The sequence below is a fragment of the Salvelinus sp. IW2-2015 genome, linkage group LG15, assembly GCF_002910315.2.
Source record: "Salvelinus sp. IW2-2015 linkage group LG15, ASM291031v2, whole genome shotgun sequence".
Taxonomy (NCBI): Eukaryota; Metazoa; Chordata; class Actinopteri; order Salmoniformes; family Salmonidae; genus Salvelinus; species Salvelinus sp. IW2-2015.
The window spans coordinates 20,770,267-20,796,406 of record NC_036855.1 but is presented as its reverse complement, the minus strand read 5'-3'; the positions used below and the strand labels follow the sequence as shown (position 1 = coordinate 20,796,406).

Sequence of the window (26,140 nt, the reverse complement as noted above, 5' to 3'; positions counted from 1 at the left end):
ACAGCCTGGATGTGTGTTGGGTCATTGTCTAGTTGAAAAACAAATGATAGTCCCACTAAGTGCAAACCAGATGGGATGGCGTATTGCTGCAGAATGATGTTGTAGCCATGCTGGTTAAGTGTGCCTTGAATTCTAAATAAATCATTGACAGTGTCACCAGCAAATCGCCCCACCATCACACCTACTCAATGCTTCACGGTGGGAACCACACATGCGGAGACCATCCGTTCACCTACTCTGTGTCTCACAAAGACACGGCAGTTGGAACCAAAAATCAAACATTTGGACTCATCAGACCAAGGGACAGATTTCCACTGGTCTAATGTCCATTGCTCGTGTTTCTTTGCCCAAGCATGTCTCTTCTTATTATTGGTGTCCTTTAGTAGTGGTTTCTTTGCAGCAATTCAACCATGAATGCCTGATTCACGCAGTCTCTTCTGAACAGTTGATGTTGAGATGTGTCTGTTACTTGAACTCTGTGAAGCATTTATTTGGGTTGCAATTTCTGAGGCTGGTAACTCTAATGAACTTATCCTCTGCAGCAGAGGTAACTCTGGGTCTCACGAGAGCCAGTTTCGTCAGAGCGCTTGTGTTACGGCTGTTGTCGGAATGAGAACAAGGTGCAGCGTGGTAGGCGTACATTTTCCTTTAATTGTAAATGTTCCACCAAAAAAACAATAAACAACTCAACGAACGTAAAGCTAGTAGTGCAAACACATGCAACACAAAAAGACAAGATCCCACAACAGAAAGTGGGAAAAAGGGCTGCCTAAGTATGATTCCCAATCAGAGACAACGYTAGACAGCTGCCTCTGATTGGGAACCATACTCTGCCAAAAACAAAGAAATAGACAACATAGAATGCCCACCCCAAATCACACCCTGACCTAACCCAATAGAGAAATAAAATGGCTCTCTAAGGTCAGGGCGTGACATCTTGATGGTTTTTGCGACGCACTTGAAGAAACTTTCAAAGTTCTTGACATTTTCCGCATTGACTGACCTTCTTGTCTTAAAGTAATGATGGCTGTCGTTTTCTTTTCTTATTTGAGCTGTTCTTGCAATAATATGGACTTGGTCTTTTACCAAATAGGGCTATCTTATGTATACCACCCCTACCTTGTCACAACACAACTGATTGGCTAATACGTATTAAGAAGGAAATACATTTGCCAAAAGTGTGCAAAGTTATCATCAAGGCAAAGGGTGGCTACTTTGAAGAATCTAAAATACACTTTTTTTGTTACTACATGATTCCATATGTGTTATTTCATAGTTTTGATGTCTTCACTATTATTCCACAATGTAGAAAATAGTAAAAAATAAAGAAAAACCCTTGAATGAGTAGGTGTGTCTAAACTTTTGACTGGTACTGTATGTGGGAACCTAAACTAGTTTTTCAGCTAAGGTGACTGATGCTCTGTCTTCTCCATACCAGGGTCATTACCTAGCCTGCATGACTGCCATCTTGAAGCAGATGGATGACATGCACTACGCCCACTACATAAGTATTTTCAAGACCAGACAGGACATTATTGTAAGTGGTCCGCTCCGCCTGCCCTGGGCATGGCTCTTCCTGAGTCATCCAGTCGATAGCTGGTATTCAACCACTGGTGCTTGTAACTGCGCCTGAAGTGGTTATTGATTATAGACATTTCATGGGACTGACTTGGAACAATGTGAGGATCTCCCTGTCCTTGCTTCTTTACTGAGGTGTGTGGGTCTAAAATGAGGAAAGCTTAGGTACCTGCTGCGCATAGTTTAACTTGTTACTAATCAATGGACTTGGTTAGAAACACAATCCCATGTTTGTGCAGACATGAAGATGCATAAATCCAGGTACTTGCAGTACAGGCAAGGTAACTGTTCTCCCTGGCCCACTACAGGACTTCCTGATGGAGACATTCATCATGTTTAAGGACCTGATGGGGAACATTTTCCCCTCTGACTGGATGACCATGAACCTTCTGCAGATTGGGGTGTTTCTGCGGGCCATCAACCAGTACTCTGAGGTCCTCAACATGTACTTCCTAGACCAGACCCACTTTGAGCTGCAGGTGGGTCTCAAGTCTCCACCTCTTAATGGGGTGGACAAAAGACATCTGTGTCTCTCTCCTAATGTAATCTTAACTCAATCATTGTCTCATTGTCCATGTCAAAATGTTTATCATATTCTCCTCTCTTCAGCTATGGAACAACTACTTCCATCTGACTGTGGCATTCCTTACCCACAAGTCATTGCAGCTGGAATCCTTCTCTCAAGAGAAACGGAACAAAATACTTAACAAGTATGTCCTTTTCTTCTTTATTTTGTGTATGAGTGTAATATTTAAATTCCCCAAAATAAATAATTACACAAGAAAAATCCAAATTGCACAGTGTATTTTAATTGATGTACAGTATTCACACCCCTTTACTTTTTCCACCCTTTGTTGTGTTACAAAGTAGGATTAACATTTATTAAAAAAAAAAATTGTTCAACGATCTACACAAAATACTCTGTTATGTCAAAGTGGTCGAAAAATTCCAATATTTGTTATAAATTAATTCAAATAAATCACTATCTTGATGAGATAAGTATGCACCCCCCTGAGTCAATAGATGTTAGAAACACCTTTGGCAGCGATTAAAGATTTGAGTATTTTTTGCTTAAGTCTCTAGAGCTTTGCACACCTGAATTGTACAATATTTGCCCAATATTCTTTAAAAAAAACAGCGAGCTCTGTCACCATCGGCCTAATGGTGAAATCCTTGAGCAGTTTCCTTCCTCTATGGCAACTGAGTTAGGAAGGACGCCTGTATCTTTGTAGTGACTGGGTGTATTTATACACCATCCAAAGCCTAATTAATAACTTCACCATGCTCAAAGGGATATTCAATGTCTGCTTTTTATTTWAATTTTTTTACACATCGAGCAATCAGTGCCCTTTGCGAGGCATTGAAAAACTTCCCTGGTCTTTGTGGTTGAATCTGTGCTTGAAATTCACTACTCGATTGAGGGACCTTACAGATAATTGTATGTGTGGGGTACAGAGATGGGGTAGTCATAGAAAAATCATGTTAAACACTATTATTGAACACAGAATGAGTCCATGGAATTTATTATGGGATTTTTTAAGCACATTTTTCTCCTGAACTTATTTGGGCTTGCCATAACAAAGGGGTTGAATACTTTTGAGTGAAAACATATTCAGCTTTTCATTTTTAATTAATTTGTAAAAATGTCAAAAAACAAAATTACACTTTGACATGATGGGGTATTATGTGTAGATCAGGGTGCAACACAAAACCTTTGGGGAAAAGTAAAGGGGTATGAATACTCTGAATGCACTGTAAATGCTCCTGTTAGTAAATATGTATTCATGCTCTACTGCATGTAGTGTCATTCTATGATGTGGTTACAGGTATGGAGACATGAGGAAGAGCATTGGCTTTAAGATCAGAGACATGTGGTATAATCTTGGTAAGTACCTTCCGGTAGTTGTTATCTCTGTGAGACAGGAACTCCTCAAATAGAGARGTCTACAGAATGGCCTGTTCAGTGGAAACATGCTCTGATAGGAGAGAAGCTAGACATTGTTGTTTTATTGCCTAGTTTCATGGTGGCCCGCTTTTTGTTTACAGCTTTATGAGTTTACTGTCTTTTTGTTTGCATGAAAAAGGAGTGTGGCTTATTGCCCTTTCAAATGAACCCTGTGTAACATTTGCTTCTAACTGCATCCTGTGTGTATCCCTCAGGCCCCCACAAGATGAAATTCATCCCTGCCATGGTGGGGCCCATCCTGGAGGCTACCCTGGTGCCTGAGCCAGAGCTTAGGAAAGCCACCATCCCCATCTTCTTTGACATGATGCAGTGTGAGCACAACTTCACTCCCAGCCGTACCTTTGACATGGTGAGATAGCTGCCCACGGTAGTGTTGCCTGTCTGGCTTTACAGTATAACTGTACAAATAGAGTTTCCCAGCTTTATTTGGCTGAACTGATCCTTGCATTGGCATGTGTGATGTGTTTTTAATATGTCTGCCTGTAAATGCAGTTTGAGAATGAACTGATCACCAAGTTGGATCAGGAAGTAGAGGGAGGCCGTGGGGATGAACAGTACAAAATCCTGCTGGAGAAAACGTAAGCACCCTGCCAATCAGAGGCTGATGCCTTTTTCTTATTCTTATTACCTCATAGTTTCATATTCAAAAACTAAATAAGGGCTATTTATCTATATTGCATTGTTGGTATTGTGTAGGCTACTGGAGCACTGCCGGAGGCACAGATACCTGTATCAGTCAGGGGAGGAGCTGGCTCTGCTGCTCAGCAGTCTGCTGGAGAAGCTACTGGCATACCGCACCATCACACATGACGAGAGCCCTGAGCTCCGCATGAGCTGCACCGTCAACGTCCTGGTACGCCCTTACAGTACCCAACTAAGATGCAGAGGGGAGCTCACCAGGCACTATCTAATCCATTGGACTGGTTTATGTGGAACTCACAATATAGTCTGAACGATTGAGCCACATTCACCACCTCAGAGGAGTAGTATATGAAGATGTTATGTTTCTACATTGAACCAATTCATTTTTTACTAAATGTTATCATCAAACATTTGAACCAAACCTGAGTTTTACCACTGTTTTTATTTTGGTTGTGACAGAATTTCTATAAAGAGAAGAAACGGGAAGACATTTACATACGGTGAGACAGTTGGATAAATTAATAGTCTTCTTTGCATCCCATTTTGTTAGATATCACTCTAAAATACTGAATTCGTCCTCAGGTATCTGTACAAGCTGAGGGATTTACACCTTGTCTGTGAGAACTACACAGAGGCAGCCTACACCCTGTTACTTCATGCCGAACTCCTTGAGGTCTCACTCAACATTCAATTCGACTTTCAATAAAAACATCAGTCTTTTGAATATTTCCCTAAAATTACAGTTAACATACTATAACATACATTACTAGAAAACTAAATGCAATTTGTGTATTGTGTCCACCTCAGTGGTCTGACAAGCCCTGTGCACCTCATCTGATCCCTGGTGACGGCCAACATGTCTGGACCCAGCAGGAGCTCAAAGAGAGGCTCTTCCAGGAGATAATCTGTTATTTGGACAAGGGCAAAGTGAGTTCCCACCCTCATCCTCACTARAGTTACCCTATTAGGAACCCTGATCTTCACATGAAGTTCAGTATATTGGCTCCCTTGCACTTTGCAATGGAGCAGAATGTTCTGTTTTCTCTTTTCAAAACTGGTTGAATGGCTATTTTTACCCTGTAGGCACCTGCAATTTACCACAAGTAGGATCATTGCTGAGAATCATCAAGGCCATTTTATGACTTTGAACTGAAAAATCTCATTTTCAGTTTAGATTTATTTTGGGGTGCAGTTGTAAATCAAACAAAAACACGTGTGAACCCCATCAGTTTTTTCAATTTCAARTTATTTGAGAAGAAATAGTGAATTGTGCAAGAGTGCCAATATATTTGACCGCATCTGTAGGGTTAGAGCTCCTATGCTACTTACCCCTGAACATACCACAAGAGCTACTGCCAGAGATATTTGTGTCAGTTGAATTTGCAACAAAATAATCTGATGGCCATATTCAATCAAACATGGTTACCAGATTTACAGATTACTACTGTTCACCACAGTACATGGCCATGCACATACCTTTTGGGGGGCATGTGCTCAAAGAATTCCAGCACCGTGGTCACAAACTCGTTGAGCAGTTATTACAGAAGAGAGGAAAGCAGCACAATCTGCCCACTGGGAACAACATTGATTCAACCACTGTGTGAGCAGTGCAAAACTATTTTGAACTGTAATAAATGCTGCACTTATTAACAATGAACAACACAAATCTAGTCAAAATAGAAGATTGTAAGAAATACTGTAGCCACCTTTACTATAATGAACAAAAATATGAAAAAAATATGAGTGCAACATGTAAAGTGATCCCAGAAATGTTGCATACGCACAAAAAGCTTATTTCTCTCATGTTATGCACAAATTTGTTTACATCCCTGTTGGTGAGCATTTCTCCTATGCCAAGATAATCCATCCACCTGATAGGTGTGGCATATCAAGAAGCTGATTAAACAGCATGATCATTACACAGGTGCACCTTGTACTGGGGACAATACAAGGCCATTCTAAAATGTGCAGTTTTGTCACACAACACAATGCCACAGATGTCTCAAGTTTTGAGGGAGCGTGCAATTGGCATGCTGACTGCAGGAATGTCCACCAGAGCTGTTGCCAGATCATTTAATGTTAATTTCTCTACCATAAGCCACCTCCATCATTGTTTTAGAGATTTTGGCAGTACTTCCAACCGGCCTCACAACCGCAGACCATGTGTATGGCGTCATGTGGGTGAGCGAGTTGCTGATGTCAACGTTGTGAACAGAGTGCCCCATGGTGGCGGTGGCTTTATGGTATGGGCAGGCATAAGCTACCGATTTATWAACACAATTGCATTATTTCGATGGCAAATTAAATGCACAAATATACCTTGATGAAATCCTGAGGTCCATTGTTTGAAGGTATTTTTATTTAACCTTTATTTAACTAGGGAAGTCAGTTAAGAACAAATTACATTGACGGCCTACCCCGGCCAATCCCTAACCCGGACGACGCTGGGCCAATTGTGCGCCTCCCTATGGGACTCCCAATCACGGCCGGTTCTGATACAGCCTGGAATCGGTTCTGTTGTGACGCCTCTAGCACTGACATGCAGTGCCTTACATTTTTTGTAATATTTTTATTCAGTACACAGTACCATTAAAAACGTTTGGACACACCTACTCATTCAAGGGTTTTTCTTTATTTTTACAATTTTGTACATTGTAGAATAATAGTGAAGACATCAAAACTATGAAATAACACATATGGAATCTTGTAGTCACCAATTKTTTTTTAAACAAATCAAAATATATGATATATATTCTTCAAAGTAGCCACCCTTGGCCTTGAAGACAGCTTTGCACACTCTTGGCACCTGGAATGCTTTTCCAACAGTCTTGAAGGAGTTCCCACATATGCTGAGCACTTGTTGGCTGCTTTTCCTTCACTCTGCGGTCCAACTCATCCCAAACCATCACAATTGGGTTGAGGTCGGATGATTGTGAAGGCCAGGTCATCTGATGCAGCACTTCATCACTCTCCTTCTTGGTCAAATAGCCCTTACACAGCCTGGAGGTGTGTTTTGGGTCATTTTCCTGTTGAAAAACAAATGATAGTCCCACTAAGTGCAAACCAGATGGGATGGCGTATCGCTGCAGAATGCTGTGGTAGCCATGCTTGTTAAGTGTGCCTTGAATTCTAAATAAATCACAGACAGTCTCACCAGCAAAGCACACCCACACCATCACACCTCCTCCTCCATGCTTCACGGTGGGTAGATACAAAACCCTTGAATTGAGTAGGTGTGTCCAAACTTTTGACTGGTACTGTATATCAACCCAACTCCATTTGTTGCCACTATCATGTATCCCAGTTACCCCCAAAAAGGAGTTGTACAAAACTTGCAACCCCCCACACACACACATGCATGTGCGCACAAGCACACGCAAACATGCACACACAATCGATGCTCAAAAATGGCCTGTCATTACGTCCATAAACGGTGATTCATTTTTTCCAAATGAAAGATAGGCTACGGAAATAACTCAATTTTACACCTGCATTTGGAGCTTCATTGACTGGTACTGTATATCAACCCAACTCCATTTGTTGCCACTATCATGTATACCAGTTAACCCCAAAAAGGAGTTGTACAAAACTTGCAACCCCCCGCATACACACATGCATGTGCACACACGCAAACATGCACACACAATCGATGCGCAAAAATAGCCTATCATTGCATCCATAAATGGTGATGCATTTTTCCCAAACGAAAGATAGGCTACAGAAATAACTCCCATTTTGCACCTGCATTTGGAGCTGATAATCATTCATGTTAGCAGCCAATATCAAGTAGGTATATATCATGTCACTTCTCTGGAGTCCAGAGCAAGCAAAATCATACAGCCTACTTGTAGTGGAGGTTGCAGGATCGGATGGAAAAGCTGTCTGTATCGTGCCATCAATTTCAAGGGCAGCCTGCCTGCAGAGTGCGCGTTGCCAACCAGGTAGGCCAGTTCTACCTTAAACATATCATAATACTTTGGGCAGAATATGTTACATCTTCATCCCACAATTTTTGGCTTCTTATCTTTAGACAGCCAGTATCCACCCAAACTAGACCTATCTGAAATATGAAAATGATTCATCAAAAGCTAAATACCTTCTATACTCGCTTCAAGGCAAGAACATTGAACATGCATGAGAGCACCAGCTGTTCCGGATGACTGTGTGATCATCCTCTCCATAGCTAATGTGATTAAGACCTTTAAACAGGTTAACATTGACAAGGCCGCAGGGCCAGTCGGAGTACCAGGACGCATACTCAGAGCATGCGCTGACCAGCTGGCAAGTGTCTTCACTGACATTTTCAACCTCTCCCTGACCCAGTCTGTAATACCTACATSTTTCAAGCAGACCACTATAGTCCCTGTGCCCAAGAACGCCAKGGTAACCTGTCTAAATGCCTATCGCCCCATAGCACTCACATCAACACCTGGATGCTGTTCATTGAGTACAGCTCAGCGTTCAACACCGTTGTGCCCTCCAAGATCATCACTAAGCTAAGGACCCTGGGATTAAACACCTCCCTGTGCAACTGAATCCCGGACTTCCTGATGGGCCGCCCCCAGGTGATGAGGGTAGGCAACAACACATCTGCCACTGGGGCCCCTCAGAGATGCGTGCTTAGTCCCTTCCTATTCACCCACGACTCCAACACCATCATTAAGTTTGCAAACGACATGACGGTGGTAAGCATGATCACCGATGACGATGAGACAGCCTACAGGGAGGAGTTCAGAGACCTGGCCCCTTAGGAGGCTGAAAATATTTAGCATGGGCCCTCAGATCTCAAAAGGTTATACAGCCGCACCATTGAGAGCATCTTGACTGACTGCATCACCGCTTGGTGTGACAACTGCTTAGCATCCGACTGCAAGGCGTTACAGAAGGTAGTGCGTACGCCCTAGTACATCACTGGGGCCGAGCTCCCTGCCATCCTGGACCTCTATACCAGGCAGTGTCAGAGGATGGCCCTAAAAATGGTCAAAGACTCCAGCCTCCCAAGTAATAGACTGTTTTCTCTGCTACCTCACCGAAATCAGTAGCGGCGCACCAAGTCTGCGACCAAAGGGCTCCTGAACAGCTTTTACCCCCAAGCCATAAGACAGCTGAACAGCTAATCAAATAGCTACAGCTTCATTAAATAGTGCAAATAGCTGGCAGCTTCATTAAATAATACCAAAACACCAGTCTCAAAGTCAACAGTGAAGAGGCGACTCCGGGATGCTGGAGAGTTCCTCTGTCCAGTGTCGGTGTTCTTTTCTTTTTATTGGCCAGTCTGAGATATGGCTTTTTCTTTGCAACTCTGCCTAGAAGGCCAGCATCCCGGAGTCGCCTCTTCTTTTGCGGGTACTATTTAATGAAGCTGCCAGTTGAGGACTTGTGAGGCGTCTGTTTCTCAAACTAGACACTAATGTACTTGTCCTCTTGCTCAGTTGTGCARCGGGGCCTCCCACTCCTCTTTTTATTCTGGTTAGTGCCAGTTTCCGCATTCCTGTGAACGAAGTAGTACACAGCGTTGTAGAGATCTTCAGTTTCTTAGCAATTTCTCGCCTGGAATAGCCTTCATTTCTCAGAACAAGAATAGACTGAAGTTTCAGAAGAAAGTTATTTGTTTCTGGCCATTTTGAGCCTGTAATCGAACCCACAAATGCTGATGCTCTAGATAATCAACTAGTCTAAAGAAGGCCAGTTTTCAGCTGTGCTAAAGGGTTTTCTAATGATCAATTAGCCTTTTCAAATTATAAACTTGGATTAGCTAACACAACGTGCCATTGAAACACAGGAGTGATGGTTGCTGAGGAACATCCGGCGCCAACAGAGATGGCCGCCTCGCTTCGCGTTCCTAGGAAACTATGCAGTATTTAGTTTTTTTTATGTGTTATTTCTTACATTGTTACCCCAGGAAATATTAGGTTTTATTACATACAGTCGGGAGGAACTATTGGATATAAGAGCAACGTCAACTCACCAACATTACGACCAGGAATACAACATTCCCGAAGTGGATCCTCCGTTTGGTCCACCACCCAGGACAATGGACCGGATCCCAGCCAGCGTCCCAAAACAACGGCGCCGCAGAAGGGGCAGACGGAGCGGTCTTCTGGTCAGGCTCCGTAGACGGGCACATCGCGCACCGCTCCCGAGCATACTACTCGCCAATGAGCAGTCTCTTGACAACAAGGGAGATGAAATCCGAATCAGAGATTGCAATGTTCTTTGTTTCACGGAAACATGGCTCACTCGGGATACGTCATCATGGTGACGTGGTGTGATCATAACAACATACAGGAACTCAAGTCCTTTTGTTCACCTGACCTAGAATAACTTACAATCAAATGCCGCATTATCTAAGAGAATTCTCTTCGATCATAATCACAGTTGTGTATATCCCGCACCAATCAGACACATCGACGGCCCTGAAATAACTTCAGTTGACTCTATGTAAACTGGAAACCACATATCCTGAGGCTTCATTTATTGTAGCTGGGGATTTTAACAAGGCTAATCTGAAAACAAGGCTCCCTAAATTGTATCAGCATATCGAATGCGCAACCCGGGCTGGCAATACCCTGGATCATTGTTATTCTAACTTCCGCGAAGCATATAAAGCCCTCCTTTCGGAGAATCTGACCACGACTCCATTTTGTTGCTCCCAGCCTATAGACAGAAACTAAAACAGGACGCGCCCGTGCTCAGGTCTGTTCAACGCTGGTCCGACCAATCGGATTCCACGCTTCAAGATTGCTTCGATCACGTGGACTGGGATATGTTCCGCATAGCGTCGTACAATAACATTGATGAATACGCTGATTCGGTGAGCGAGTTTATTAGCAAGTGCATCAGTGATGTTGTACCCACAGCGTCTATTAAAACATTCCCCAACCAGAAACCGTGGATTGATGGCAGCATTCGCGCAAAACTGAAAGCGCGAACCACTGCTTTTAATCAGGGCAAGGTGACCGAAATCATAACCGAATACAAACAGTATAGCTATTCCCTCCGCTAGGCAATCAAACAAGCTACGCGTCAGTATAGAGACAAAGTAGAGTCGCAATTCAACGGCTCAGACACGAGAGGTATGTGGCAGGGTCTACAGTCAATCACGGACTACAAAAGGAAAACCAGCCCCGCCGCGGACCACGATGTCTTGCTCCCAGACAAACTAAACAACTGCTTTGCTCGCTTTGAGGACAACACAGTGCCACTGACACGGCCCGCTACCAAAACCTGCGGGCTATCCTTCACTGCAGCAAACGTGAGTAAAACATTTAAACGTGTTAACCCTCGCAAGGCTGCCGGCCCAGACGGTATCCCCAGCTGCGTCCTCAGAGCTTGCGCAGACCAGCTGGCTGGTGTGTTTACGGARATATTAAATCAATCCCTATCCCAGTCTGCTGTTCCCACATGCTTCAAGAGGGCCACCATTGTTCCTGTTCCCAAGAAAGCGAAGGTAACTGAGCTAAATGACTATCGCCCCTTAGCACTCACTTCCGTCATTATGAAGTGCTTTGAGAGGCCATATCACCTCCACCCTACCTGACACCCTAGACCCACTCCAATTTGCTTACCGCCCCAATAGGTCCACAGACGACGCAATCGCAATCACACTGCACACTGCCCTTACCCATCTGGACAAGAGGAATACCTATGTGAGAATGCTGTTCATCGACTACAGCTCAGCATTTAACATCATAGTACCCTCCAAACTCGTTATTAAGCTCGAGACCCTGGGTCTCGACCCCGCCCTGTGCAACTGGGTCCTGGACTTCCTGACGGGCCGCCCCCAGGTGGTGAGGGTAGGTAACAACATCTCCACCCCGCTGATCCTCAACACTGGGACCCCACAAGGGTGCGTTCTCAGCCCTCTCCTGTACTCCCTGTTCACCCATGACTGCGTGGCCATGCACGCCTCCAACTCAATCATCAAGTTTGCAGACAACACTACAGTGGTAGGCTTGATTACCAACAACGACYAGACTGCCTACAGGGAGGAGGTGAGGGCCCTCGGAGTGTGGTGTCAGGAAAACAACCTCACACTCAATGTCAACAAAACAAAGGAGATGATTGTGGACTTCAGGAAACAGCAGAGGGAGCAGCCCCCTATCCACATTGACGGGACAGTAGTGGAGAAGGTGGAAAGTTTTAAGTTCCTCGGCGTACACATCACGGACAAACTGAAATGGTCCACCCACACAGACAGCGTGGTGAAGAAGGCGCAACAGCGCCTCTTCAACCTCAGGAGGCTGAAGAAATTTGGCTTGTCACCAAAAACAGTCACAAACCTTTACAGATGCACAATCGAGAGCATCCTGTCGGGCTGTATCACCGCCTGGTACGGCAACTGCTCTGCCCACAATCGTAAGGCTCTCCAGAGGGTAGTGAGGTCTGCACAACACATCATCGGGGGCAAACTATCTGCCCTCCAGGACACCTACACCACCCGATGTCACAGGAAGGCCAAAAAGATCGTCAAGGACAACAACCACCCGAGCCACTGCCTGTTCACCCTGCTATTATCCAGAAGATGAGGTCAGTACAGGTGCATCAAAGCTGGGACCGAGAGACTGAAAAACAGCTTCTATCTAAAGGCCATCAGACTGTTAAACAGCCATCACTAACATTGAATGGCTGCTGCCAACATACTGACTCATCTCTTGCCACTTTAATAATAAAAAATGTATGTAATAAATGTATCACTAGCCACTTTAAACAATGACACTTTATATAATGTTTACATACCCTACATTACTCATCTCATATGTATGGAACAAACTCCCTCACGACGCCAGGTCAGCGGAGTCAATCACCACCTTCCGGAGACACCTGAAACCCCACCTCTTTAAGGAATACCTAGGATAGGATAAAGTAATCCTTCTAACCCCCCCCCCCCCTTAAAAGAGTTAGATGCACTATTGTAAAGTGGTTGTTCCACTGGATATCATAAGGTGAATGCACCAATTTGTAAGTCGCTCTGGATAAGAGCGTCTGCTAAATGACTTAAATGTAAATGTAAATGTATATACTGTACTCTATACCATCTACTGCATCTTGCCTATTCCGTTCGTCCATCGCTCATCCATATATTTTTATCTACATATTCTTATTCATTCCTTTACGCTTGTGTGTATAAGGTTGATGTTGTGAAATTGTTCGGTTAGATTACTTGTTAGATATTACTGCATGGTCAGAACTAGAAGCACAAGCATTTCGCTACACTCGCATTAACATCTGCTAACCATGTGTATGTGACAAATAAAATTGGATTTGTTTTGATTTGCTGATCATGGGCCTCTATACGCCTATGTAGATATTCCATAAAAAATCATCCGTTTCCAGCTACAATAGTCATTTACAACACTAACAATGTCTACACTGTATTTCTGATCAATTTGATGTTATTTTAATGGACAAAAAATGTGCTTTTCTTTCAAAAACAAGGACATTTCTAAGTGACCCCAAGCTTTTAAACGTTAGTGTATATTTACATATTACCTCAATTACCTCAACAACCTCGTACCCCTGCACATTGAGTCGGTACCGGTACTCCTTGTATATAGCCTCGTTGTTGCTATTTTATTGTGTTACTATTTCCTGATTTTCTTATTTGCTAATTTTTCTTACTTTTTAACTCTGCATTGTTGGGAAAGGGCCTGTTGTATTCGGCGCATGTGACAAATAAAATGTTATTTAACGACTATTTGCGGGCAGTGGGTTCAGAACAACAACGACAAAATGGTGAGGAAATTATACCTCCACCGAAAAGGGCCCTTGGACACTGGAATGGCAAATGGGCATGTGCTCTGCACAGGTAGATGCCTATCGGTACACGTGCCTACCACAGTACATCACCCCTGAAACCTGCTGTCTGGGTTTGATTGAATAGAGGTGTTAGTGAGGGACAGATGGTGATMTCTAGATCATGTTCACATCTCATGTTGATATTTAATTCATTTTTTTACCAACTGCTGCATGTGTCTGTTCAGATGTGGGAGAAAGCCATTGAGATGGGTAAACAGCTGGCAAAGATGCACGAGAACCAGATGTTTGACTTCATGGAGATTAGCCAACTGCTGGTAAGACGATTTATCTTCTGCTATCGTGCTGTAGTCTGAGATTTATTCAAAATATTGTCACTACTGATTATAGATGTTTCTTTAAAAACATGCAAAGTAAAACTAAAAAGTATTATCCTCTTAGTTTCTTCATGGTAAAAAAGGCTTCACCAACATCGCAAGAGAGGGATTGTCAATAGCCCACTGCCAATTTAGTGTGAGGCCTTTTCAATAGGACCAGGTCCAATGCTATACTGGCATGCTTTTCAGTGTTCTCAAAGGCTAGGAGTTAATTACATACACCCCTTGAATTTTTCCCTAATTTGTTGTGTTACAGTCTGAATTTAAAATGGATTCAATTGAAATGTTGTGTCACTGGCCTACACACAATACCCCATAATGTCAAAGTGGAATTATGTTTTAGATTATTATTTGTATTAATTAAAAATGAAAAGTGGAAATGTCTTGAGTCAATAAGTATTCAACCCCATTGTTATGGCAAGCCTAAATACGTTCAGGAGTAAAAATGTGCTTAACAAGTCACATAATACATGTCATGGACTCACTCTGTGCAATAATAGTACTTAACATGATTTTTGAATGATTACCCCCATCCATACAATTATCTGTAAGGTCCCTCAATCGAGTAGTGAATTTCCAGCACAGATTCAACCACAAAGACCAGGGAGGTCTTTGGGTAAAAATTAGATGGGTAAAACATTTCAAAAGCAGACATTGAATATCCCTTTGAGCATGGTGAAGTTATTAATTACACTTTGGATGATGTATCAATATACCCAGTCACTACAAAGATGCATACGCCCTTCCTAACTCAGTATCCAGAGAGGCCTAGTTACAGTTTTGACTTAAATCGTCTTCAAAATCAATGAGAAGACTTGAAAATGGCTGTCTAGCAATGATCAACAACAAACTTGACAGAGCTTAAAGAATTATTTTAAGAATGTGCAAATATTGTACAATCCAGGTGTGCAAAGCTCTTAGAGACTTACCCAGAAAGACTCACAGTTGTAAACACTGCCAAAGGTTATTCTAACATGTATTGTCTCATGGGGTGTCAATACTTATATAAATGAAATATTTCTGTACTTAATTTTCAATTAATTTGCAAAAAAAATGTATAAACATGTTTTCACTTTGTCATTTTGGGCTATTGTGTGTAGATGTGTGAGAAAAGAAATGTATTTATTCCATTTTGAATTCAGGCTGTAACACATCAAAATGTGGAATAAATCAAATGGGTATGAATACTTTCTGAAGGCACTATACAATGCGAATTAATTGTTCAAGATACATTGTCAAAAGCTAGGATAACCATGTCTTGTCTAAGACAGAAGGTAATTTCAGCTAGCCCAATCCAAATAGTTGAAGAAAAAAACAATTAATTACATCAGAAAACAGAAGTTGAGGAAATGGGGAAGAGATAAGAGTTACTGCCAACAGTCTCACCCATGCACTGCCGGTTGACATACTGGCATCTGCCGTTAGAAAGTAATAGTGAATGAATTATGAAGTGATACTCTATTTTATGTCATATTTTTGTAAATACTGTGTCATTATGGTATTCAACCGTTCTTCGCTGCAGTGGAGTGGTACAAAAACGGTGTTCTGTCACACTGTGCCTGACAATCTATGTTCATTATGGATCCTTAAATTTCACACTGAACCATGTTTGTGTTTGTTTTTTCTACAGTTGTAATTAGATACCACAGTATGTTGTATGTTGTCTGTGTTCCTGATTGTGGCTTTGTTACTCTCTCTGCTGTCGTCCACAGAAACAGCAAGCCCAGTTCTATGAGAATATAATGCATGCCATGCGGCCTCAGCCAGAATACTTTGCTGTGGGATACTATGGCCTTGGATTCCCCACTTTCCTCAGAGTGAGATTATTAACTATTTTCCTAAATTCAGCCTATATAGCACATTTCAAGGTCTGTCTTATTCACCAGAGATTATGTGTTAATGTGCCTTTTATTAATTTTACTTATGGCARGCTCTATCAAATTAAATGATAGTCAATTGTTTTAATAAATGTTTCACGATGTATTCACGACTTACCCAAAAAGACTGCTTCTACAAAGTATTGACTCAGGGTTGTGAATACTTATGTCAATTAGTTTTTTCTGTATTACATTTTCAATAAATTGGCAAAAATGTCTTACTTTTTTTTTCACTCTGTCATTATTGTGTGTAAAAATAAATGTAACCCATTTTGAATTCAGTCTGTAACACAACAAAATGTGGAATAAGTCAAGGGGTAATGAATACTTGTCTTTGAATGGATTTGCCCCTTCAGAACAAAGTGTTCATCTACCGTGGTAAGGAGTACGAGTGGTTGGAGGACTTCAGTCTGAAGCTGCTGTCTCAGTTCCCAAACGCCGCCAGGATGACCAGCACAGCGCCCCCTGGGGACAACATCTGTAACTCCCAAGGACAGCGTATCCTTTAGCCCTCTTGCAGCATGCCCTCGTTCTCCCAGCTATTTAATGCTATTTAAATGTTAATAGGTGTTAATGCTTCTAAACATTGTTCATTTTTACCTTTCTCAAGGACACAGTTTTGAACCTGTAATCCACTGGTGCCTCAGTCTCTGTTTACCTATAGCACTAGGGATTAGTTTTAGTTTTTGAATAATATACAGTCCTATCCTTAGCTGCTCTTCACAGACATCCAGTGTTTTACAGTCAAGCCAGTCCTTACTGTGCCCACCCAGTTCAAAGACAAGGGGGTTCCTGAGCAGATTCTAAAGTAAGGACACAACAGTTTGTGGTATGATTAATTTATCTTACATATGCATTACATTGTTGGTCCCTCTTCCTCTCCTAGCTACTACAGAACCAATGAAGTGGACCAGTTCCAGTATTCCAGACCCTTCAGGAAAGGTGCAAAGAACCCAGACAATGAATTTGCAGTGAGTACCTTTCACACAGCTTTGACAGCCACACCATGCTGCAAAGTCCCAACAAAGCCAGATCCCTCCATTTATACTAACACTCTTGTCTTTGAACATCGCTAAGGAACTCAGGAATTTAGCTCTTTTACTTAGCAGTTAAACACAAGAGGTTGTTGCTCAAAATATCTGTGTTAACCATTCCTGCATATTTTCTGCCTCATGTTACAGACCATGTGGATCGAGAGGACAACTTACATCACGTCCTATTACTTCCCAGGGATTCTCAAATGGTTTGAAGTGAAGTCCATCTCTGTTGTAAGTTCTCTCAGTAATGATGATGACAAGCACAGTAAGACAAACTTACTGGTGTTCATGTGCTCTATGTTTAATCTAAACACAGTTGAGTATTCTGCTACCACCCATAGCAAATAGTTCCTACTCTACCAATTTGGGCTTCTACACTTCAATGCCTCCTCACCTCTCCTTGCTTTTCTATTGGTCAGGAGGAGATCAGCCCCCTGCAGAATGCTGTGGAAACCATGGAGATGGCCAATGAGAAGCTCAGTAACCTGGTGCAGCAGCAGGCCTGTGACAGCTCCACGTCAGTCCACCCACTCTCCATGATGCTCAATGGCATTGTTGACCCTGCCGTCATGGGTGGCTACACCAACTACGAGAAGGTTTGACTTCCACTATTATTTTGTAGGAGGTTAAATCCTTTCCAATTTTATCTCACATTTCAGTGAAGATTTGTCACCTTATGTTCTTATTTTCAAATCGAATCAAATTGTATTAGTCACATGCGCCGAATACAGCAGGTGTGGACCTTACAGTGAAATGCTTACTTACGAGCCCCGAACCAACAAAGCATATAAAAAAAAAAAATAAGAATAAGAAATAAAAGTAACAAGTAATTAAAGAGCAGTTGAGGTAATTGAGGTAATATGTACATGTAGGTAGAATTCTTAAAGTGACTATGCATAGATGATAACAACAGAGAGTAGCAGCAGTGTAAAAGGGGTGGCTATGCAAATAGTCTGGGTAGCCATTTGATTAGATGTTCAGGAGTCTTATTGCTTGGGGGTAGAAGCTGTTTAGAAGCCTCTTGGACCTAGACTTGGCGCTCCGGTACCGCTTGCCGTGCGGTAGCAGAGAGAACAGTCTTTGACTAGGGTGGCTGGTTTCTTCGACAATTTTTAGGGCCTTCCTCTGACACCGCCTGGTATAGAGGTCCTGGTTGGCAGGAAGCTTGGGCCCAGTGATGTACTGGGCCGTACGCACCTTTCAGTCTCCTGAGGGGGAATAGGTTTTGTCATGCCCTCTTCACGACTGTCTTGGTGTGCTTGGACCATGTTAGTTTGTTGTTGATTTGGACACCAAGGAACTTGAAGCTCTCAACCTGCTCCACTACAGCCCTGTCGATGAGAATGGGGGTGTGCTCAGTCCTCTTTTTCCYGTAGTCCACAATCATCTCCTTTGTCTTGATCACGTTGAGGGAGAGGTTGTTGTCTTGGCACCACACGGCCAGGTCTCTGACCCCCTCCCTATAGGCTGTCTCGTCGTTGTCGGTGATCAGGCCTACCACTGTTATGTCATCGGCAAACTTAATGATAGTGTTGGAGTCTTGCCTGGCCGTGCAGTCATGAGTGAACAGGGAGTACAGGAGTGGACTGAGCACGCACCCCTGAGGAACCCCTGTGTTGAGGATTAGCGTGGCGGATGTGTTGTTCCCTACCCTCACCACCTGGGGGTGGCCCGTCAGGAAGTCCAGGATCCAGTTGCAAAGGGAGGTGTTTAGTCCCAGGATCCTTAGCTTATTGATGAGCTTTGAGGGCACTATGGTGTTAAATGCTGAGCTGTAGTCAATGAATAGCATTCTCACATAGGTGTTCCTTTTGTCCAGGTGGGAAAGGGCAGTGTGGAGTGCAATAGAGATTGCATCATCTGTGGATCTGTTAGTGTGGTATGCAAATTGGAGTGGGCCTACGGTTTCTGGGATAATGGTGTTGATGTGAGCCATGACCAGCCTTTCAAAGCACTTCATGGCTACAGACGTGAGTGCTACAGGTCGGTAGTCATTTAGGCAGGTTACCTTAGTGTTCTTAGGCACAGGGACTATGGTGGTCTGCTTAAAACATGTTGGTATTACAGACTCGGTCAGTGATAGGTTGAAAATGTCAGTGAAGACACTTCAGTTGGTCAGCGCGTGCTCGCAGTACACGTCCTGGTGATCCATCTGGCCCTGCGGCCTTGTGAATGTTGACCTGTTTAAAGGTCTTACATCGGCAGCGGAGAGCGTGATCACATAGACCTTCCGGGAACAGCTGGCGCTCTCATGCATATTTCAGTGTTATTTGCCTCGAAGCGAGCATATAAGTAGTTTAGCTTATCTGGTAGGCTTGTGTCACTGGGCAGCTCTCGGCTGAGCTTCCCTTTGTAGTCTGTAATAGTTTGCAAGCCCTGCCACATCCGACGAGCATCAGAGCCGGTGTAGTACGATTAGTTCTTAGTCCTGTACTGACYCTTTGCCTGTTTGATGGTTCGTCGGAGGGCATAGCGGGATTTCTTAAAAGCCTCCTTGAAAGCGGCAGCTCTGTTATGGTAGCTACTATTTATTGTGACCATATGACCATATGTCCCAGTGAAAAATGTTTTTATTTCACCCCCTTTCTTTCTCTGAAGGCGTTCTTCACTGACACCTACATAGATGAACACCCAGAGGACCTTGAGAGCATTGAGGTCCTCAAACATCTTATTGCCCTCCAGGTACAGTATATCCTCATTCTCCACTTGTTATTAAACCTGACCTTAGACATGCAGTACATGCCGTAAGAACAGAGGCTCCTCCCTCCTCCTCTCCCCTCAGATCCCTCTCCTGGCTGATGGGATCCGGATCCACGGGGAGAAATCCACGGAGCAGCTGAAGCCCTTACACAATCGCCTGCTCACCTGTTTCTCTGACCTGCGGGAGAGAGTGGAGAAGCATTACGGCGTCATAACCCTGGTCAGTTGCCAGCAGCAAACTCAATTTAATGTTAGAGGGTGGCAACTTTAGCTATTGGCTCCTCTGACTGCCTCCCTATTAAACTCCCCTCATTCAAAGCAGAGTGTACATTATATAAATCTTTCTTTAGGCACTCCATTGCTGCTAGTGTTTTGCCTGTCAATCCACTCATCCCCTGCCAAGTTTCCTGATGATGTTTAATCCCATTTGTGTGTCCCAGCCCTGCTCTCTGACTGAGAGGAAGAAGAGTCGCGTGGGCTCAGTAGTGATTCCCTACATCCTGTCCTCCACCCTGCGCCGCATGTCCACTGTCTCCATCATCTCCACCACCTCCTCAGGCCTCTCCAGCGGCTCCGCCTCCTCTGATGGACCCTCACGGCGCTCCTCCTCACAGGAGTCAGTCCTTCACCTCCTCCTCTTTACTCCTTCCTTCTCCCTCCTCCTCTCAGTAGACAGTCCCCCTCCTCCTCCCTTCTCCCTAGCTGTGTTTCTCTCTTTGTGCTGCTCTGGTGGTCAATTTGTGTTGCTATGTTTGTAAGGATTATTTGTCTGTGCTTTTCCACATTTCACAGTGTGACATTATCTGAAGTCTTGCACATGCCAATGAATCCCTCTAACTGTACACCCCCCACCCCCCATTTCTCCCACTCTCTCTTTCTCTATCTGTCCTGATATCCATCATCAGTTCACTGTTGTCCCGTGCCACTGCCAATGATCGCCGGGCCTCGATGTTGTCCCGCTCGGAAGATGACAACCGGATCGGCCGAAAGAACAGAAAAGAATGGAGTGTGAGCAAGTCACAGGTTTTGGTGGAGAGACAGCCAGACATAGATGAGGTAACTTAAACGTTTTTTGGGCTCATAAACAAAGGCAACAAAGGTGTAATTTGAGAATGTAAGTAATTACCCATGTACTTGACTGATTTCAAGGAGGGCTGTATCTTTGTACTCCATTCCTTAGCAGACCCTTCCAGAGAAGCAGCAGAGACCCAAAAGCCTACAGTTTGGGGACCGTCGCATGACCCTGTCTCTGTTCCAGGGCGTCTCTTCTCAGCTCAGCCTTGGCAACCCTCTCAGCCCCCTGCCAGCCTCTCCTCACACTRCTCGCAGCTCCAGTACGTAGCTTAACTACGCACAAAGGATACCTTCAAAGCAGCCTATCCCAAACAACCTTTTAGAGATACATACCGGTTCACCCTGAACACAGAAAAAGTCAACTGCACAGGCATAGAGATCAACCCTGTATTGGATCCATGCCTCGTACACACACAGTTTTACATGTCATGCTGCCTAAAATATGTGTGTTTTGTCACTCTCTCTCTCTGCAGGTTATTCATCTCTCCTTGAAGATAATGATGCCATCACTGACACTCCTGGGACACCCCCACCCATGCCACCAAAAAAACATCCCCACGAGATGTTTGACCTCTCCCAAAACTCCTCTGAGGTACCGCTAGACTGAAAACATCTATATTTTTTGTAAAATGCACATTGTGAAACAGATTATTTTACAAGTTTATTTTTTACCCTGGTCTCTCCATAGTTCCTTCCTCCTCTGCCTCAGAAAATTGAAAGCAAGCCCCCTCCACCTCCTCCTAAGACCAGGAAGTCTATGTTCCCCGGCTCCTACGAGCACAGTCCTCAGTGAGGATCCTCCACCTGCTGCCTGGGATGGCTTGGTTTATTTTGTGGTACTGTAGCACTTTATTATTACAGAACTAGTACAGGACCAGTACTAATACCTGTTATGTACTTCAGAATTACATGTCAACAATTTATATTGCTGATACTTACGACAAGTAAGAACCAACCAACTGGTTCTTGTGGTGTATGTGCCCTGTGAATATCTAAGAAACAAGCATACAGTTGAAGTCAGAAGTTTACATACACTTAGGTTGGAGTCATTAAAACTCYTTTTTCAACCACTCCACAAATTTCTTGTTAACAAACTATAGTTTTGGCAAGTCGGTTAGGACATCTACTTTGTGCCTGACACAAGTAATTTTTCCAACAATTGTTTACAGACAGATTATTTCACTTATAATTCACTGTATCACAATTCCAGTGGGTCAGAAGTTTGCATACACTACGTTGACTGTGCCTTTAAACAGCTTGGAAAATTCCAGAAAATTATGTCATGGCTTTAGAAGCTTCTGATAGGCTAATTGACATCATTTGAATCAATTGGAGGTGTACCTGTGAATGTATTTCAAGGCCTACCTTCAAACTCAGTGCCTCTTTGCTTGACATCATGGGAAAATCAAAAGAAATCAGCCAAGACCTCAGAAAAAGAATTATAGACCTCCACAAGTCTGGTTCATCTTTGGGAACATTTTCCAAACGCCTGAAGGTACCACGTTCATCTGTACAAACAATGGTACGCAAGTATAAACACCATGGGACCACGCAGCCGTCAGTTCGCTCAGGAAGGAGACGCGTTCTGTCTCCTAGAGATGAACGTCCTTTGGTGCGAAAAGTGCAAATCAGTCCCAGAACAACAGAAAAGGACATTGTGAAGATGCTGGAGGAAACAGGTACAAAAGTATCTATATTCACAGTAAAACGAGTCTTATATCGACATAACCTGAAAGGCCACTCAGCAAGGAAGAAGCCACTGCTACAAAACCACCATAAAAAAGCCAGACTACGGTTTGCAACTGCACATGGGGACAAAGATCGTACTTTTTGGAGAAATGTCCTCTGGTCTGATGAAACAAAAATAGAACTGTTTGGCCATAATGACCATCGTTATGTTTGGAGGAAAAAGAGGGGGGGCTTGCAAGCCAAAGAACACCATCCCAACCGTGAAGCACGGGGGTGGCAGCATCATGTTGTGGGGGTACTTTGCTGCAGGAGAGACTGGTGCACTTCACAAAATAGATGGCATCATGTGGTAGGAAAATTATGTGGATATATTGAAATAACATCTCAAGTCAGGAAGTTAAAGCTTGGTTGCAAATGGTTCTTCCAAATGGACAATGACCACAAGCATACTTCCAAAGTTGTTGCAAAATGGCTTAAGGACAATGTATTGGAGTGGCCATCACAAAGCCCTGACTTCAATCCCATAGAAAATTTGTGGGCAGAACTGAAAAAGCTTGTGCGAGCAAGGAGGCCTACAAACCTGACTCAGTTACACCAYCTCTGTCAGGAGGAATGGGCCAAAATTCACCCAACTTATTGTGGGAAGCTTGTGGAAGGCTACCCGAAACGTTTGACCCAAGTTAAACAATTTAAAGGAAATGCTACCAAATACTAATTGAGTATATGGAAACTTCTGACCCACTGGGAATATGGATAAAAGCTGAAATAAATCATTCTCTCTACTATTATTCTGACATTTCACATTCTTAAAATAAAGTGGTGATCCTAACTGACCTAAGACAGGGAATTTTTACTAGGATTAAATGTCAGGAATTGTGAAAAACTGAGTTTAAATGTATTTGGCCAAGGTGTATGTAAACTTCCGACTTCAACTGTATTTCTGAAAAAGTAGTAATAACGGTGACCTTAACACATTTCCCAAGGGACTTTGAAATGTTGTTGTATATATTTTATATCACTGCTAGGTAAGGGAATGACCAAAGCTTCAATTTTGTCTTTTGTCATTATGTGTTAGAATCACACTGAACTGTTCATAATTTCCGGTGCATTCTTCACAAAAAAGCACAGGCAATGACTGCATTTTAATGTTTTATTATGTGATATAGCTAGGTGAAAACCTTTTCATTAGAATCACTATTACTGATCAAGGGCAGGGAATGTGTGGTATGTGATTCACAACTGGTTTCAGCATGCACTTGCTTTGATTCTGTTGTTGTTGATTATATAGTTTACATCTATGGTTGCGTCAGCACTGACCTGAAATGACAGTAAATGCCGCCCCTTGACGTTTTGGTTRTAATTACCCCGTCATGGTCACAGTACATAGTACATGCATAGTAGTCCTTTTTGAAGGAACTGAGATTTTAATCAAAATGGCATTTTCCCCAAATCATAGAATCAGTAGTATTTGTCTAAGATAAAGTCAAATTGAATAACCTTGACTGACTCATAATACTGTGTAGCTATGCATTAAATCAAATCAAATGTAATTTGTCCCATGCTTTGTTAACAACAGGGAAATGCTTACTTACGGAGCCTTCCCAACAATGCAGAGAGAAAAAAAGAGAAATAATAGAAAAATAATAACACAAGGAATAAATACACAATGAGTAACGATAATTTGACCATATACACAGGGTACCAGTACGGAGTTGATGTGCAGGGGCATGAGGTAGTTGAGGTAGATACAGTATGTACATATAGGTAGGGATCTTACATAATTCTGTGATGTAAGCACACTAAGATATGCAAGTACCTCAATGATATCACATTCTTTAGAGACATGCACTGGATTGAATTAATGTCAATTTGATTTTATTGTATATCTTTTTATTTTATTTTTAAGAACAAACTACTTTGTATCCTGACCTCTTGCTTTCTATACAAATCAGCTTAATCTATTTCGTTGAAGCAAGTTCTCATTTATGGTAGAGAGAGAGAGAATGTTTTTTGTACAGTTTTTTCAACAGAACATTGTACAAATGGCAGCAACATGCTGAATGTGAGTACAACTTACATTTGAAAATAAAAATTGTCAATACTAACTAAAACACAATAAAAAACAGATGTAGGCAATGAAAAATGTACAAATAATGTTCATCATCAACTGTTAAGCAGGCGAACAATGGCTGGGATGGCGCTGCAACGGAGACACTCAGTCCTGCAGTGGATCAGTTAAGTTGTGGAGTGGGTCAGGTGTACACTAACAGACGACCGTTTAGAGCATATGGTGGTAGGGATCGGATTGCGAAGGATCTTGAGACTCCCTGCGTCTGTAGAGTGATGGTAGGTCCAGATTGGTACATGTATCGGAGTAGGAGGTGTAGTCTGCCCATGATGATCTCTACTGCTCTTCTCTGGACCCTCTCAATGGTGTCTCTTGGTTAGCCCCGAATGCCACACTGGAGCAGCATATTCCATCGCTGGTCGGATGTAGGTGGTGAAAACRGCTACCAGGTCCAAACTCAATAATCTGTTTAGAGTTGATGTGTTTTTTCTTTCCAAGTCCTGGTGCATTTACTAGTTTCATTTGAGGCTTTTATTGATTCATTGTTTAATTGAATTATTTCAGTGATAAAGGTTTACATTTAATTGTTATGCACTCATCAACCAATTTGAGTTAGACAGATAGAAACCTGGTCATTTACATATTGTCTACTTTCAACAGTGAACATTTAAACTTTATACATTCTTTATACATATCAATATATACATTCTATACTTTTTTTAAATTCAGTCTTATTTTTTTATGCAATGCTCCCTTTTGTCTGCTGAATTGCTCATCCATGCATGTGATGTACTTCAGAAATTACAGGTTTGATTTATATAGTGCAAGAATGAATCTTTTATTTTCGAAGGGAACTAACCTTTTTGTATGAGTTTTTCTAACAATGATCAGAACAGATATTTGTAAAGAGATTTATAGCTATGTACTAGCATGAAGATGTAATATACATTTTTGACCAATAAAACTTGTAAAGCCGACCAAACAGAAATAAATAATTTAATAAATGTTATTTGTTTGGTGACTTGTGTTTGTTATAATATGTATGCTGATGAGGTAAAATGTTCAGTTGAAATGAAGGAAGTATTGTTTACAGAAGGCTAAACTCTCAGCCTCTAACCTGTCAGCAGAAGTTCTTAGAATCATTATCCTATACTCATCTATTGCCTTTATCATCCCTTATATCTCTTATCAAGGACATAATAGGCACTAGGCGGGACATCATTATAGCTTCTTTGATCAATAATTGTGATAAATGCGATGATAATGTAGGGCCTCAGCGTCTGCTGAGATGGTTTGACAATGAGATCGTTTTCACTCTGTCACACAAAGCCTAATTTTCTTTCCAGTAAATAGTGAGAGAATTTATGTCTGTCAGT

General features: G+C 42.5%; 1 protein-coding gene across 2 annotated transcripts in view; it reads left to right on the top strand.

The window, feature by feature from the left end:
• The window catches only part of LOC111975091 (dedicator of cytokinesis protein 5-like), a 48,947-nt gene extending 23,174 nt beyond the window's left edge, over positions 1-25,773 (top strand). The window contains exons 28-51 of one of the 2 annotated variants that reach the window (XM_024003262.3): positions 1,439-1,537; positions 1,887-2,057; positions 2,188-2,288; positions 3,405-3,463; positions 3,739-3,893; positions 4,037-4,122; positions 4,241-4,397; positions 4,646-4,686; positions 4,769-4,859; positions 4,994-5,113; positions 14,170-14,259; positions 16,032-16,136; positions 16,553-16,694; positions 16,923-17,004; positions 17,083-17,167; positions 17,378-17,464; positions 17,653-17,829; positions 19,832-19,915; positions 20,016-20,153; positions 20,374-20,549; positions 20,839-20,989; positions 21,117-21,267; positions 21,481-21,599; positions 21,696-25,773. In XM_024003262.3, the coding sequence (XP_023859030.1) occupies positions 1,439-1,537; positions 1,887-2,057; positions 2,188-2,288; positions 3,405-3,463; positions 3,739-3,893; positions 4,037-4,122; positions 4,241-4,397; positions 4,646-4,686; positions 4,769-4,859; positions 4,994-5,113; positions 14,170-14,259; positions 16,032-16,136; positions 16,553-16,694; positions 16,923-17,004; positions 17,083-17,167; positions 17,378-17,464; positions 17,653-17,829; positions 19,832-19,915; positions 20,016-20,153; positions 20,374-20,549; positions 20,839-20,989; positions 21,117-21,267; positions 21,481-21,599; positions 21,696-21,800 (2,772 nt within the window). In that variant the 3' untranslated portion in view covers positions 21,801-25,773. Of the gene's footprint in view, positions 1-1,438; positions 1,538-1,886; positions 2,058-2,187; positions 2,289-3,404; positions 3,464-3,738; positions 3,894-4,036; positions 4,123-4,240; positions 4,398-4,645; positions 4,687-4,768; positions 4,860-4,993; positions 5,114-14,169; positions 14,260-16,031; positions 16,137-16,552; positions 16,695-16,922; positions 17,005-17,082; positions 17,168-17,377; positions 17,465-17,652; positions 17,830-19,831; positions 19,916-20,015; positions 20,154-20,373; positions 20,550-20,838; positions 20,990-21,113; positions 21,268-21,480; positions 21,600-21,695 lie in introns of both variants that reach the window. The other variant, XM_024003261.3, reaches the window with a different exon arrangement.
• Positions 25,774-26,140: the final 367 nt, after the last annotated feature.